The sequence below is a fragment of the Pollicipes pollicipes genome, unplaced genomic scaffold (assembly GCF_011947565.3).
Source record: "Pollicipes pollicipes isolate AB1234 unplaced genomic scaffold, Ppol_2.1 Scaffold_6686;HRSCAF=7923_pilon_pilon_pilon, whole genome shotgun sequence".
In the NCBI taxonomy this organism is placed as follows: Eukaryota; Metazoa; Arthropoda; class Thecostraca; order Pollicipedomorpha; family Pollicipedidae; genus Pollicipes; species Pollicipes pollicipes.
Genome location: NW_023596921.1, coordinates 38,149,695 through 38,166,491, shown reverse-complemented (window position 1 = coordinate 38,166,491; position 16,797 = coordinate 38,149,695). Strand labels below are relative to the sequence as shown.

At 47.6% G+C, this 16,797-nt stretch overlaps 1 protein-coding gene across 1 annotated transcript; it reads left to right on the top strand.

Annotated features, from left to right (window-relative positions):
* Window positions 1–5,774: 5,774 nt before the first annotated feature.
* Window positions 5,775–9,453, top strand: LOC119107096 (intraflagellar transport protein 57 homolog). The gene is made up of 3 exons (XM_037230459.1): window positions 5,775–5,835; window positions 7,487–8,664; window positions 8,990–9,453. Exons 2-3 carry the CDS (start codon window positions 7,505–7,507, stop codon window positions 9,294–9,296), a joined length of 1,467 nt encoding a protein of 488 aa, XP_037086354.1. The 5' UTR covers window positions 5,775–5,835; window positions 7,487–7,504; the 3' UTR covers window positions 9,297–9,453.
* The last annotated feature ends 7,344 nt before the right edge of the window (window positions 9,454–16,797 follow it).

The following is a 16,797-nucleotide window of genomic DNA, read 5'->3' as shown; positions in this document are numbered from 1 at the left end:
GTATTGCTCAATGCTAGCGAGCCAGCAGGGGTATGATTTTAAAGCTACGGCGTCCAATCTGAAGTACGTTTACTAACGCACGCATGATGCAACCATGCTGGCATGATACCACTGTGGGAGCAGTTTCGACTGGCAATGTAAGTAGCTCATTAGCCAAAATGATCATTTTTTTTAAAATCACTGCTTTGGCTGACATGCCCGTGGCGTGATGGTCAAAATTTAGCTGACCGAGAAAAATGTTTAGAATGTTGCGAAAATAGTGCGACTGTGTGCATTTCATAGCACTGGCTTACGGCTTTCAAGTGCCAGTAAAACACACGCCTCCGATAAGGGAATCTGTTTGTATACGGTCGTTCCCCCGACAGTATTTAACTTTAAGGGAATGTCCACATTTGAAGATATTGAAGCAAGCACCAGATATGATGCAATTAGCTCATTTGTTACTATTGGTATGCTTTTAAGTGGAAAAGACTGCTCAAGACAACACAATTTTGCTCTGTAGTAGATATGCTTCTCACTACGTGATTTTTCATTACGTCATCGTACCTTGAACAATATTGATTGAGAGCCAACTGACGATCGTTACATCTGGAAATTGTGCTCACGAACGCTGGATGTGGACGTCTCGGCAATCATATTTGTCTCAGCCTAAATAGCCGCAGGGCTAATGGAATTGAAGGATTTGAATTATGTTGGTATGGCGACATGGATGCCTGGGCGATCATGAAATATCGTCCCCGAAATAGCCTATACGTCTTCGCGGACGCGTAGCTCAGAAAATAGTGGGGATGAGGTCTTAAGAAGGGCAGGGCTATAAACTGCACCGAATGATGTTCAAAATGGCGAATACAGTTCAGAACCCCATACAAAAGTGGAGCCATCCCTTTAATGCTGGTTTGGCCGCCACAGCCGCGATTTCTTAAGGTACTATGTCCAATTGAACATACTTGAATCGTGAGCGGAATGGGAAACCTGGATGCCATTGTAAAAGCACTATCGGCCGGCAATGTACGTTGCTAGTCGGCTGCCTAGCCTGTGTTGCTGTGCTTTTCTTTTCCTTTGACAGCGAATGTCTAATTTCGGCTGGCCTGCACATATACGATGATGGATAGGATACGCGCGGCCTGGGAATAACACTTATGTTATTTCGCGAAGAGTGCGACTGTTTAAATTCGATTGCGCTGGTATACGGCTATTAACTACCAGTACAACACACTTGTATTCGGGCTTAATTTCATTTGGTCGACCGGCGACGGCGTATCACCCAATGATCAGCGTCGATTTGCAAATGTACGGTGTCCAATTTACAGTACATTTGTTCGTGTAAGGAGGGCAGAAACATGTGCACACGATGCCGTGGGCGCAGCATCGGCAGGTTACGTGAATCGCTCGTCGGCTGACGTGACCTTTCTATTCAAAGCACTCCTTGACGGCGTATTGCTTACCGCGCCCGGCTTGCCCGCGGACTCATGTACGTAATACGGCGGCCCGAGAAAATATTGGTAACCGCGGGCGAAGAGAGCAGCTTGCGAATGATCATTTGACACGACAGAGTCTCATTCAATGGTGGTGGACCGGCGGCAGCGGCGGTTTGCACATTTACCGCGTTCGATTTAAAACAATTTTAATCATGCACGGCCGGTGCGACCATGCACACCCTATTCTATTGTGGGAACAGTATCGACCAGCAATGCAAATTGCTCATCGGCCGACATGAACTTGTTTGTTCAGATTACCTCCTGATGGAGCGACGCCACCTGCGGTCGGCCTTCCAGCACCGTGGTGGACAGAATGCTACACTGGGAAAAAATACTTGTGATCGCTCGCAAAGAGCGCAGCTGTTTGCATATGGTAGTGCTGGTAGAGGATTATCAGTTGTCAGTGCAACACAGATGTCTGTTTCTGATTTTTCTGATTCCCGTTCGCTTTGGTGGAGACTTGGACGGCGTCCTACTGAATGCTGGCTTCTGTCGGCTCGACAGAAGCTGCGATTTGCAAAGATGAGGAGAAAAACGCAAGATACTTTTATTCGTATGCGGCTGGTGTAGCCATTCATACGCGATGCTTTTGTCGGGGCAACATCGACCGGCTCTGTTTATCGCTTATCACCCGATATAATTATTTCAAATTACCCCCTGACGGAGCATAGGTAAGTACGGCTGGCCTGCCGTAGCGTGATGGCTAGAATACGGCCACCCAGGAAAAAGAAATACTTACGAGCGCGCGAAGATTGCGACTGTGTGCATATCATAACGCTGGGATGAGACTATCAGCTGCGAGTACAGCACACGTCTCGGATTGTGGTTTCCATTATATTCGGTCGACCCCCGAAAGCATAGCAGTGAATGCTGGTAAGCGGGCCACAGCTACGATTTGCCAAGATTCAACGTGCTATTCGGGATACATGTACTCACGCGCCCAGCGTGCTGCCACGCACACAAGATGGATATATTTGCTATCGCAGCCAGCATGCTGTCATGCACACGCGATGGGCATATTTACTCTCGCGCCCAGCATGCTGTCATGCACACACGAGAGGTATATTTACTCTCGCGGCCAGCGTGCTGCCATGCACACATGATGGATATATTTACTGTCGCGCCCAGCATGATGCCATGCACACACGATGCATATATTTACTGTCGCGCCCAGCATGCTGCCATGCACACACGATGCCTATATTTACCCTCGAGGCCAGCGTGCTGCCATGCACACACGGCGGATATATTTACTCTCGCGCCCAGCGTGCTGCCATGTACACACGATGCCATTGTGGGAGCACGATCTGCCGCAAAATAAATCACTCGTCGGCCCATATAGCCTTCTTTGTTCATATCACCCTTGACAGGCGCACTGCCGATCTGCCACTGGCGTGATGGAAAGAAAACGGCGGCCAGTAAGACTACTTATAACCACGTGCAGGAAGCGTGACCGTGCATTCCATAGCGTTAGTATAGAATTCGTCCAATTCTACGCGTCCAATTCAAAATACTTTTTTTAGTGCACGGCGGTTGCAACCATATACACGCAATGTCACTAAGGGCGCAGCATTCACCAGTAATGTAAATTGCCCATTGGCTGGCGTGAACTATGTTGTTCAACTTATTCCTTTAAGGTGCATTGCTAGTTGCAGCTTACCTGCCCGTGGCGTAATGGACATAAGTCCACGGCTCCGGAGACATGCTTATGTTTTGTGTGCGGAGGACGCAACTGTGTGCATTCGAAAGCACTGGTATAGGGATATCAGCTGTCATTACAACACACTCGTCTGAATAAGGAATTCATGGCAATCATTCGACCCCCGCGACAGTCTCACCCGGTGCTGGCCAGGTGGCTGCAGCGGCGATTTGCGATCCATTTAAATTATTTTATTCCTTTGCTTCGGGTGGCACCATGTGCACACCATGCATATTGTCGGAGTACGTTCACCCGGGAACTTGAGTAGCTCATCGGCCGACATGAAATTCTTTCCAAAACAGCCGTTGACAGCGTATTGTTTACTCCAGCCCACCATCCCGTTGCGTGATAGCCAGAATACGGCCGCCCTAGGGAAAAACTTATAATCGCGTGCAAACAGCAAAGTTGTGTGCATTCGGCACCTCTAACATAAGGCTTTCAGCTGCCAGGTCAACACACTTGTCTGACTTTGGCTTCCATTTTCCTGGTCGACCATCCGACAGCGTCTCACTCGATGCCGTCACTCGATGCGGCGGGAGCGGAGATCTGCAAAGTTACGGCACTCATAGAACAGTGCTTGTAGTCATGTACGGTGAATGTGACCATCCATGCATACACGATGTTATCGTCGGAGCACTGTCGGCTGACAACGTAAATGTTTCATCAGCCGACATGAGCTTTTTTTGCACAAATTGCACCATGACGGCGTATTGCGAATCTGAGGCTGGCATGCCCGTAGTGTGGTGGCCAGAATGCGTCAGACTGGGCGCATATATATATATATATATATATATATATATATATATATATATATAATGTACTAAAATTCGACTGTGTGTATTTGACAGCACCGCTGTAAGGCTAACAGCTGCCAGTACAGCACACTTGTCCGGTTCTGGTTTAATTTTTAGTCAAGCGACTCTCCGACAGCGTCGCGCGCAATACCGGCGTTCGTTCGCATCGGCAATTTGCGAGGTTACGGCGCCCAATTTGACGTACTTGTAGTTGTGTGCGACGGGTGCAACTCTGGGCACACCAAGTCATTGTAAGGGCGCGTTGGCCTACAACGTACAGTGCTTATCGATAAGACAGAAAGAACGACCTTATTCCGCGTAGAAAAATACAGGAGGATGGAGATATGGATGCGTTGATATTTCGGCAACACGCATTTATCGAAACGAATAGTGGTCGTAAATGTACCGCAACGTTTTTACTTCTACTATTCCTTTTGCTAATGGCATGTTGGTGAAATATCAACGCAGATATATCTCCATTCTTCTGGGTTTTTTTTCTACGAGGAACAAGGCTATTACCAATATCTCATATATATGTATAATGCTCCTCACAGTGCACTTAACAACTTACATCAATCACTTACATTCGACATCACCACTTTTCTTCAAAGCACCCCTGTGAGGCACATAACAAACTTTGTCGAGATAGCCCCTAGCGTGATTTCTAGAGTACGGTGTCAATAAATATATTGTCGCGATAAATATCCATAATCGCGCGCGAAAGGTACAGCTGTGAGCAATCGATAGCGCCTGCACATTGCTTTCAATTGCGATTACAACACAGTTGTCCGATTCGGGCTTCGATTTATTCCGCCGACCTCCAACAGGGGCCACACGACGTTGTCGAGCCGACCACAGCGGCGAATCACAAAGTTGCAACTTCCAGTTTAAAGTACGTTTTGTTGTGCGCAGCAGGTGCGACCGTGAGCGCAAGAAGTCATTGTCGACGGGTGCAGTGCCATTAATTTTGAGTTGGGGAGGGGGCAGAATTTAGTGGGGGAAATCCTGTGCAAATGGGATCTGCTAGCAGGTGGACCTCCTAGGCAATGTTGTATTCGAGGGAGAGGGGTTCCGAACGCATGTGTCCTGTTAACAAATTGATGCATGTATCAAAATGTCTAGAACAAAAAATCCAGAATGGGGCCTTCTGATCATCCAGCGGACAACCTAACCATCCTAAAACAGGACCACCTGTTCCGGAAAAGCCTCTCCTGATCAGGGGTGGCGCGACAGCGGAAGGGGCAGAGGGTGCTCCTTCCCTTGCCGGTCGGCAGGGGCGGAAGGATGTGTTTTACCATTTCCCCAATGTTTGAGAGGCCCCTTTTCCCAAATTAAATACATGGCAGCTCCCCGTAGAGCACCAACGTTGAGATCAAGGAGGTCCACATAACTGAGCTAGGGAGTAATAAGTCATGTTCAGAAGACCCTTTGCTACTCCAAGAGGTACGTTTTCTGCATCACAAGACACCCGTTATGACGAAAGAAGTCAATGCACGCTACATTGTACTTGACCTGAGTCACCGATTCAAATGCAGCCCATGCCGTTCCGATTTTGTCCTACGCAAATTTCAAAGGGCTCTAGTCAATTTCACCTTATCCGAAAAAGTGTGATTTGGAGTCGACTCAGACCTCATCAAGAGCATAAGGCATCAAGACGGCCCTCGAAAAATACAAAGTGCATGACGTCATAGGCATTCTGCGGTATGCGCTTGGATATCAGTATTTTGTCGCACCTGCGTTGTATTCGAGTCCAGGTGGGTCGCCTGCGCTCAATAAGATAAAAACTAGCGGGTGAGTGGGAATTGTTGGCGTTTTTTGTCAGGTGTGTGCTCTGCAATCAATTAGTTTTCTGCTCTCTGAAAAGGTGCGCAAGGACCCGGATTACCTTATAATTGGGGTAGATGTCCTGCTTTAGAGTCTTCGTTACTAATGCTCGGGATGAGGGCTTCGGTTTATTTCGGCCATAGCCTAAGATGTGGAGTGTTACTTTAATGGTTGATTTTAGATGTTTCAAAGCAGCAGTGGAGATGGGCCTCACTTTTCTGCATCTCTGACTTTGAGATTGAAGTGTGAATTATGTGCAGCACTGTGAAGAACTCATACTTTGATGCTTTGCATACTTTGAAGATTGCATAATGATGAGTATTGTTATTATTTTACATGAGATTTATGCGTGATTTTTCTATTAGCACATTTGATTTATACTTGACATAGACATTGATCATGAAGTGCATGAAAAGATTCAAACAATATATCAACATGATGTAAGGCTTTCCATAATTTTTTACACATTTTGTCCAATTTTTAGTCTGTCTTCCCCTTGTCAGGACCTGGGCATGTTGTGCATGGCTTCATACTTTCAAGTTAAAACATTGAAATGTTGAAAGTTGATTACACATGGCATTTGCTTTACTACTAGTTTGATAAATTTCAGCATGATTTGTGCCAGTGGGGCTTTACAATGCATTCGGCTGTGAAGGCTATGTCATGTCACCTGCCTCTTGCCCTGGCAGATGGGTTGGCACTGCAGGAAATGAAACCTCTTAAATGTTGTAACTCTGGTTTTCCAGATGTGTAGTAACTGGCACAGGTATCTTATCTTAATCTCAACTCTAATGGTACCCCTTCAGCATGGTTTGCAATGCCATTGCTCACCCCCAAGCATCATGTTCCACTGTCAGGATCCCCCCCACACAGTTTTGTGTTGCCCCAATCACTGTAAACCTGTCTCCTACTTGCATAACATAATTTCTGGGTGACCTCTTTAACATACATGCAAGCACATTAGTTTTTAAGATTGCAAGTAAATACCATACCACTATTCATGAGAGATTGTCAACCTCTTTAGTATTCACAAAATGGTCATCTGTGAATACACATCTATGTTAACTGCAGCATGTAATGCCATGAAAAGACCCAGGTTTCTTATAGGTCAAGGGACCATAATGGAGGATGAATGATGAAAAAGTATGCTGAAAAAGAGTTATTTTCCTCAGGAACTGCTGATGAATCAGAACAGGGGTAGGAGTGTGTGGAGGAAATGGGTTCTGAAATAAATTAGTCCACAAATTTATGAAAAGCCCTGGAAGGAAGTAACACAAATTGTCTCCCCCCCCCCCCCACTAAAAAAACTGAGATATTCTGTTGCCCCTTATTGGCAGTGGTCCTTTGCTGATATTTTGTAAGATAATTGATCAACTTCAGTAAAATGTTTGCTCAGATATTATGTTATGGTGTGTAGTGCTTCCATATTGGAAAGCATGTTAGGAAGCTTCCATATTATGTGTGTGTGTGTGTGTGTGTGTGTGTGTGTGTGTGTGTGTGTGTGTGTGTGTGTGTGTGTGTGTGTGTGTGTGTGTGTGGGCGTGGGCGTGGGCGTGGGCACGGGCGTGTGTGTGTGTGTGAAGTGGCTAAAAGCCATGCCCTTATATCCCTGCTGCATTCATTGCTACAAATGAAAATTGTATTGCATTTTACTGATCAAGTTACAAATGCATTATCCATGTCATTGATAGGCCTGGATCCCTGCAAGCATGGACCACGAACTTTCACCTGATGCCTCAAGATCGGAAGGCACAAATGAAAAACCACACAAACCCAAGAAGGAAAAGAAGAAAAAGGAGAAGAGTGCAGATCCAGACCACAAAGCCAAAAAGGAGAAGCACAAAAAGCACAGGGAGCGCGATCAGTTCCAGGATGAGGGGCCGGACGACGGAGGCGGCGAGAGCGCTGCGGCCGTGAAGCACGAACAGGACAGGCGCTACTCGCTGATCATCCAGGGCTCGGGTGATGTGGACGGCGGGCCTGGCCTCCATTACATGGCCTATGTGGTGATGGACGACCTGGCCGACAAGTTGAAGCTGCTCGACTACGAGCGCGACTTTTGCAAGCCGCTCAAGATGAAGCCGCTTAACCGACACTACTTCGTGTACTCGTTCAACGTGGGCGAGCAGTTTTACCTGTTCACGTCGCTGGCAGCCTGGCTGGTACGTAAAGCCGGGCGGCAGATGGAGCAGCCGCAGGAGTACGACGACCCCAACGTCACCATCTCCACCATCCTCGACAACTGCCGTCAGATGGGGCTGCACGTCGACTTCCCGCCCAGTAAGCTAAAACAGGGCAGCGGCGAGCAGGTTATCTACATCATCGACCGGCTGGCCGACCAGGCACTGAAGACGGTGAACTTCCAGTGGCAGAAGCCGGAGATGCCCGATGGCGAAGAGATCGTCGAGAAGGAGGAAGACGAGGCAGAGATCACCACCGAGAAGATGGACGAGGACGTGGAAGACGCGTTCTCGGAGGAGGAGGACGAGGGCGCCGTGCTCAACCTGGAGGACCTGAAGAACCTCTCCATTCAGGGCCTCAACATCCAGATGGACGCACAAAAGCCGGACGATATCCTCGAGTCGACCACCAACACGGAGGAGTGGCGGCTGGAGATGGAGCGCGTGCTGCCGCAGCTGCGCGTGCAGATCCGTTCAGACACACGCGATTGGCGCAATCACTTGGACCAGATGCATCAGTACCGCGGCGCCATCGACGATTCGCTGTCGGAGACGCAGTCGCTGCTCAATAAGCTGCACGGTGACGTCAGGGGCACGCTCGACAAGATCGTCAACCGCGAGAAGTACCTGAACTCGCAGCTGGAGCACTTGCTGGCCGACTACCGCACCATGGTGGATGAACGCGACAGGTGAGCACGTGTTTGGGGATGACGTGAGTTGTGATGTGATGCGTGCCCTTGTGGGATGAGATATTTTATCATTTGATCAGATCGTATCTTTCTCAGTATGTTTCAAGTACATCTATGGAACTTAATTTACTCTGGTCCCATCACTGCCGGAAACTCGCCGTCACCCTGTGGACACGTTCGTGCGTCAATGCGGTGTCGCCAGGTTATGCAGCACAGGCGTTGGGTGCGTTTCCAGGCAGCAAATGCTGTGTTAGACCGCCGCGGCTCTCGCTCTCTGACGAGTAGCGTGTGAGAGCACCGTTGATTTGCCACGCCGTGTTCCCAGTACGCAGGAGCAGTACAAGACGGTGAACGTCGGCGTGGTGGAGCGGTCGCGGCAGCTGGCGCAGCTGACGGACGAGCTCGATTCGGTCAAGCAGGAGCTGGAGGAGCGCGGCACCAGCATGACCGACGGCACGCCGCTCGTCAACATACGCAAGGCGCTCAACCGCATCAAGCAGGAGGTGCAGGGCATGGACGTGCGCATCGGCGTGGTGGAGCACACGCTGCTGCAGTTCCGGCTGCGCGACAAGGAGGCGCTTCAGCAGGAGGCCAACGTCCAGTTCACCACCAACAGCATTGGGCTCTACTGAAGCGTGCCGTTGGGATGTCAGCACATACTGACGGCAGGTGGGAAGTCACGTCCTGGTCTCGGCTGTTTCAACTGCGAGGAATGGCTTGAATCACTCTAGTCGATGGATCTCGCCCTTATTCACTAGACGTTTGGATTGTGAGGCGGAGCGGAGGTCACGTTACGGTTGGTTTCGGTGCACCATTGGCAGCCCTCGAGAGTCTGCCCGGCACGGTACGTCGTTACGCACTGCGCTGGCTGCCAGTGCACCCGTTTAGCATAGTGGGCTTATAGTGGGTCGGGCACGTCGGGCTGCACTAGGGCACGCAGCGGTGTATTTATTAAGATCGCAGCCCTTTAAATTTTTCCACTAAGCTCAGAGTGGTCTTCTTCCTCTGTGCATTGGTCAACAACAGGAGCCCTCTAAAAAGTCTCGTTCGCGTATTTGTGGGCCCATTCGCATAAAGCGTGTCTGATCTCGACGTTATTCAGGTAAGATTACACGATTCCGTCCACGTGTTTGCTCCAGCTGCGATTGTTTTGGTGTGTAGTATAGCACTTGAAGTGACTAGCCGAGTACTTCATACTCTGAAAGGTGCATGCCTTGAGTGACATGTGTGTCGTGCTTAACCGGGATTTGCGTTGAATCGCTAACGTTTTGGTGGCGCACATTTCGATATTTGTTGTTTTTGTTTTGGACACTTTGTTGCCCTTTCATTGCAATTTGTTGGGCAGTTTTTGGATCATGAGCCGAGTAGTATTTTTTGATATTGCGAGATATTTATGGATATTTAAGGTAAAGTATTTCGTATGGCTGCAATATTGGCGAATATGTGTTTCGAATAGCATCGGTTTATTTGCCGCGTTATATGACTTATAGAAACATACCAGCTTACTTGTTTGTAGCCACACTGAGACACTGACATTCCTATTAGATGCGCAACAGCTATGGATTAGTTTTCGTCGTGTTTTGTTCAACGCACTGTGTTTGCATCATTTTGACGATGGCTTGTTTGAAGCGATCTTGACTACGTCAAAGACTTTGTGTAATCCTTTATGGTATTGGACTCGGCTAATTCAATCGCTGTCTTTCAACACGCGCTCGGATGGGGTGGGGGTCAACTGACCCCCGAGGGTTTTCCGTAATTATTTCCGACAGGTGCGGCGCAGCTGTGCCAAACTTTGCATAGCTGTACGCAATTGAATAGCGGGTCTTTTGTGCAAAAAAAGAACCTTGTAAGATTGCTGACTTGTGGCAGGTCAACTTCAGGCCGTGGCTGTCAGCGAAGGGCTTTTATAGGAATCGTTCAGTGTGATGCGACAACGGAGCGTTAGAACAAGCCATGCATATAGTTTTGGGGCAATAAACCAATTAAAGTTAGGATTGCCACAAATTCCATGGACCTGGGGTCAGGCATGAAGACCAGACGGGGGTCAAAATTAACCTAGGCTGGGTTCTTGGGCAGTTTCCGGTGCTTACTTCGAATTCATCAACGACAGAGATCTTGAAAGGCATGTTCTATGGATATTTTAAAGGTCAGAGTATGCCACTGACTTGAAATGGCCCGGGTTTTTTAGGAACTTACCCATTTTGGTTTTATGAACCTACCTCCTGGCACTTTCTCTGACGTTTATTGAAATGACAAAATGGGGGCAGGTGTTTGATCGCTTTGCGTTATAAAGGTCAAACCAGGTCACTAACCTTAATTTAACACCATTACCGTTTTGCTTAGAACATGTATCTTGTTTCACGGCGGTTGCATGAGAAGGTCTAGGGGCGCCTGAGACCCCAAGCAGAAGTTGGACCTCGTTTGAACTCATTTGATCCGGAGGTCGTGACTAAGGAACCTCAAATTTTGACGCAAGTGTGTTTACATGCAGCTCAATCTGCCGTGTGAATTTGGTGTCTAGCTATCATAGTTTTCCAGATTTCAGGGGGCGGGTGGTCAAATTGACCCTGCCTCCACCCCCACCCCCACCCGAACGAATGGTATTCAGCCGGCCACCCGACCGCGTACGAAATTAAGTTGGGTTATCGTTTTACCGCAGCGACGCACCAATGTATAGCGTGGCGTACATGTTCCACCGCCTGTTGCGAAATAAACAACCAGCGCCGGATACGCTTTTTGCATGTGCTATTGCACATGATCTATGAATGGACACGATAACGCGTCTGTGTTACCCACTGCGCGTCTGAGAAACCAGAGGTACGGGGTTCGATTCCCCGCGGTGCCCGCCCTTCCTGCCAGGGTGAGAGGCAGGCGACGTCATATAGCCTCAGCAGCTGAGTGCGTCGTAAAGCCCCAATTACACAAACACATGAATGGACACGAAGTGTGATCGATCAGAACCCACCCAGCGTCGGCTCGTCAGCACCTGTTGCCCGCATTCTATGCGAAGCTCGCATTCCGACAGCTGCTACCACGTTGATTTTCTACAACAGACGAAGGCAGAACGTGACGCTTCCTGAATGGGCAAAAATGCAACGCTCACGCAGCTGTGTGTGGGCCTTTACTGGCCAGAGCGCTCCAATTGTCCGTTTACACGGCCGCACTACCTCGTAAGTGCCGCCCAGCTGGCACCTGCACGGTAACGATCGTTGCATAAGGCCCACGAAACGGATTTTGCGTATCCACCAGCGTTAGTCGGAGCAGCGAGTAGATAAGTTTATGCTTCGGCAAGGCCTTGCAGTTCGACTTTCAATATTTGTCTTTGTCAACGCTTTAAGACCACCGAAGAAGAACGAAGAAAGCAATGCATTAATTTCGCCCTTAATTTTGGAGTGTGGATGCAGCCACGGCTTGCAAGTCGCGGAGGTATTAATGTTAATGGCCTTATTGTGTGATGGAACGTTCCCACCTTAAGTTTACCGAAACGAGCCTGGTTCCGTTTTTTACGAAACACCAGCGAACAGTCGTTTAACAGATGGTTACTGCGCGACCGGGTACCCCGCGAGAGATGTGAAAACTCTCAGATGCCAGACCATCACGCCCCCAACCCTCCACATACCTCTTGATCTCGACTGGAGCGAGCAACGCTGGCGCTTGGGGCATACATGTTGCGATGATAAGGCCTGTGTGACCGCTGTCATCAGCGTTGCGTCTGAAGCGGACCGTAGCGGCGCAACGCAAACCATGATATTATGGCCGAAATAATCGTCGAATCTCAACACACGTCACAGCGTCCTGAGACTGAGCATGTGGTCCTGGCCATGACGACGCCCTGATGAGCCGCCACGGACCTTACTCCGGATTATAGGCACGCCGCTCGTCACGCATCGAATATCATGGCTGTCGTTTACAGAATGTTTTTGGATGAAGGCTGCTGGCTGTACAGGCTAAATGATTAGTCGGACTATTATGCTGGCGATAGTGACATCATCAATGTGCAGGGACTCAAGGGGCGTATGCTCCTTCATCAAATATTAACGTTAATTGATATGCATATAACTTCACAAGTACGATATCGAGGTATACACGGATTATTAGTAGCTTTAAAGTTGTGCTGTTGTTACACGTCATGCAAGACATCTTACACATCTGTAACACGCTAAGACAATGGGCTTGAAATCAATGTAAATTTGTAGTCGCCCCCCCCCCCCCTTGTAAAACGCTGAAAATGTCCCCAGCTGCTTATTGCTTGTTGTGTGGTCATTAATTACGAATAGCAGAGCACAATGAATTAGAGCAATGCCCCGATTGAAGATTCCATCCGGACATCTTAACATAGCAATTTCAAAAACAAAATGTTTTGAATGAATTGACCTGTCTCTGCTTTCCAGCTCGCATAATTTTGTCGTCGTGGCAATTCGGTGGCGTCATTAAACAGCTGGTGAGATATCGTACGGGGCAAACTTAACCGAAAGTAACAACTGCGCCAGCATTCATTGTTCCGAGGTTGGAGAAGGCGGGGGTTAGCGTAATCCGCGTAAGGCGACCCTGAAAGGAAGCGTTGGCGTCTACATTTCGTTTCTCCGCTTGCTGAATTTGCCTCGACACCCGGATTGAGGGGCTGCGGGTAAGGAAACTTGTTAAGACCATCAGCTTGTGTGTGTTTCTCGGTACATTGAGAAAAGCCGCTCTGCTGCTACATGCACTTGTTTAGTTCATATGGCGCAGCGGTCGTTCGCAGTGGAAGACTCATCATCAAAGGAGGAGTGTTTTCATATAGTTGTTTGACGCACGTTATCATTTTTCTGCTTCAATTTCCAAGAACATTGGGGGAAGGCTTGGTGGTGGTTGGTGGGGAAGTAGCTCCACCCTAAATACCTTCTCTGCTTAAAATACAATTACCTAATTTGGAAACCCAAACATTTCAACAAGAAATTTGCCTGCTTAGTGATTGCAATGAAGGAAATCCCAGTCAAGATGTGTTTTTGGCAACAAAAGTTGGCTAGATATATTGAAGTTTGTGTGTGGATGTGATTTTGGATAACTGGAGAGCCCCTTGCTGGGTATCCTGTGGAGTTCCTAACAAAAGTTGGCTAGATATATTGAGGTTTGTGTGTGAATATGATTTAAGTAACTGGAGAGCCATTTTCTAGGTATCCTTACTGGAGTTCTGACTTGCTCAGTTTAATTACTCAGTTCTTGCCTCTTTTGAAAATCAGTGTTACATTTGGTTGAAGCTATGCTATGATTACACAGGGTTTTTGTTAAAAGGTCACCTGTTTTGAGTTAAAGTTGCAACATCACCTGCAAGTTCAGGGATTTTTCTAAAGCAGTACCTAGTCCAGAACATGTTTTGTTGCCTTTGCATTATGGTGTTGAGTTGTCAGTGAAGCTTTATCCTGTCATGCAAGCTTACATTTGTGTTAATTATAACCAGATATGAGGATTCCTCAATGAAAATAAATATTTGCTGGTATTTATTTAATGCCAGTATCATAAGCATTGGTCATTTATAGCTTTAAATTATGTGGAGATTTGTGTTTTACCCAGAAATCTAATCAGTAGTGCGCAGAAATGCGGGAGAGCAAATATTGCAACATCCCATCATGCTTTCATATTGCACTGTTAGTGGATCACATATAATCCTACATTATCAGAAAATGAAGTTAGGCAAGTTGCAAAATGAATTGTAAACATTGATACCAGTGGTGAAAACACCATACCACTGGTACAGTGGCCAGGACGGTGGTTTCTGCACATTATGGGTGGCTGACAGCCAACCTTCAATAATTGCATCCATTGTGCTTGATGCCTACTTGACATCTGTGTGCTTAATTTTGTGATTGTGTGTGTGTCTAACTCAGGTCAGTACATAATGCACTGAGTGTCAGATAAGTTTGATGTGAATAATGTGTTGGGATGATTTTGTGCAAAATTTCTTTCTCATCACAGATTTCCTTTAAATATTGTCTGTGTGCTGAAATCAATGAGCTGGTAGTACTGTGCACCAAGCTTCAAGCACTGGTATTCATTGTGGATGATGCCAAAATTTTGGCTGTGATGTTGCTGCTGTGCCTGACATGTGGAGCATAGCATTTATCAGTCTTGGCTGAGGTTGAGTTTGGGGCTGATCACTGCCTGAACCAAATTTGTTACATGCTGCGAACCATACAGGTGGCAAGGATACTGTCCACACAAGCTACTCTCTGCACTTCTCTTTGGAGCACCTTCAACAAAGTGCATCCAAACTTTCATTTATTGCTGAAGATTTCTAGGGTCACATATTGTTCTAGAAGAGGAAGCATGATAACAATTTTCATCATCTATTTGTTGTAACTTGTTAGTGCTAAGCACACTTGTCGTGGGTCATGTTTTGTGTAAGCTGAATACACATATTTGTGTTACACTGCATTACATTGACTGCAGCTACCATGACATCATGCTGTGGTTACACCTTTGACCTCAAGGAAATGACTTGCTGGACCATGCAAATGTCACAATCAAAGCTTTTTTGAAGCATACCTGGGTACATATTGTCAGTGATTGTTGAGATATGGTGTGTGCATGCATGCATGCATGCTGTATATGCCTGATCAATGCTGAGCAACTTTTAAAATCCAGTCTGGCCCATGCAGTTGACATATACACAGGGGTGTATGCTCATAGTAGCCATCAGGGCACATGCCCTGCCCCATTGTCAAAGTTGTGGCATGTAGTGATATGCACATGCTAAGAGAGCTAAAAATGCATGTAAAAATAGGATCAGAAACATGCAATACTGTCTTACAACAGGCAAGGTGTCTGTGTGTGTGTGTGTGTGTGTACGTGCGTGCGTGCGTGCGTGCGTGCGTGCGTGCGTGCGTGCGTGCGTGCGTGCGTGCGTGCGTGCGGCCGGCCGGCCGGCCGGGCGGGTGGGTGGGTGCGTGCGTGCATGTGTGCGCGCACGTTTGTGCGTGCTAAACTCATTTTTCAGTAGAACCATGTATCTGTTCCTTCATTGCAAAATTGTGTGTATGCCCCCTGCATGCTATGTGATTCGCATTTAATCTCAGATGGTGGGAAGCTCATATGGAGGCACTGAACAGGTATTTGGTAGTCCAGAAATTAGTCCAGTATTGTTAGAACCCTGCAGCCATGCACCTTTCTGGTGCACTGTGTCAGTTGCAATGTGGCCAAAGTTCTCTTTTTTATTCCAGGTGTGAGGTGGATCTGGGTTCATGGCGATCCAGAATGGAATTGGTTAGTATATTATCCTGTTATTTGTGGTTGTTTTTATGGTTGTGACTTGTTCCATTGTTCACATGGAAAATTTTAGAACAATTGCAACACTGTATGAATTCAACAACTTAATGTTGTTCTCTCCCATAGTCAAGGTGAAGTGATGTATGGCTTTGCTCTATCAACACTGGGTTTGAATGCCAGATATGACATTTGTATAACGTGATATTGTTGATGCTAACGACCAATGCACAGTTGTCATTTAGCACCAGATAGGGGGATAGCACACCACTGGGCAGCTGCCTTGTGAGTGGTCTGTCAAAATGTGCAAACAAGATTCACCATCCGTCATTCGGCGCGCCAAGATTCGCTGTTTGTCCGCACCGATGGCCAGTTGGTTCGGGCGCCCCCCCCCCCCCCCCCCTTTCCAATCCATGCGCCCGTGGCGGGCAGGTTCGTGTCGCTTTAGGTGCTCGCTGTTTGCCATTGACAGCTTTGGCCGGTGGCAGCGACCATGCTCAAGGTCAGGTGCTGTCACAGGGCAGGACAGACCGTGCCGAGCATTGCGGAACGGCAAACTGTCGCCACCGAATTCTGCCGCTGACCTGAGATTGCGCGATCAGATGGAAAAGGCCAGGGCTCACACAACAAGCACTGCTTAGCGTGTGCTCTGATCCCAGGCGTCTATCGATGCAAGACGTTTGAATTGAACCCTTAGAATATGTTCCTGTGAACCTAAATGTTTCTGAAAAACTCTGTTTATCTGGAATGGAGCTATTTGTATGGCATGGATCCATGACAATGAGCTCTGCTTTGTTACTCAGTCTCCGAACAGTCTGTAAACCCTTGAAATGAGATTTCTAAACAAAGCCCAATTCTAGTTGTACAGCTTAAATAGTCAACTATGAGCAGTGT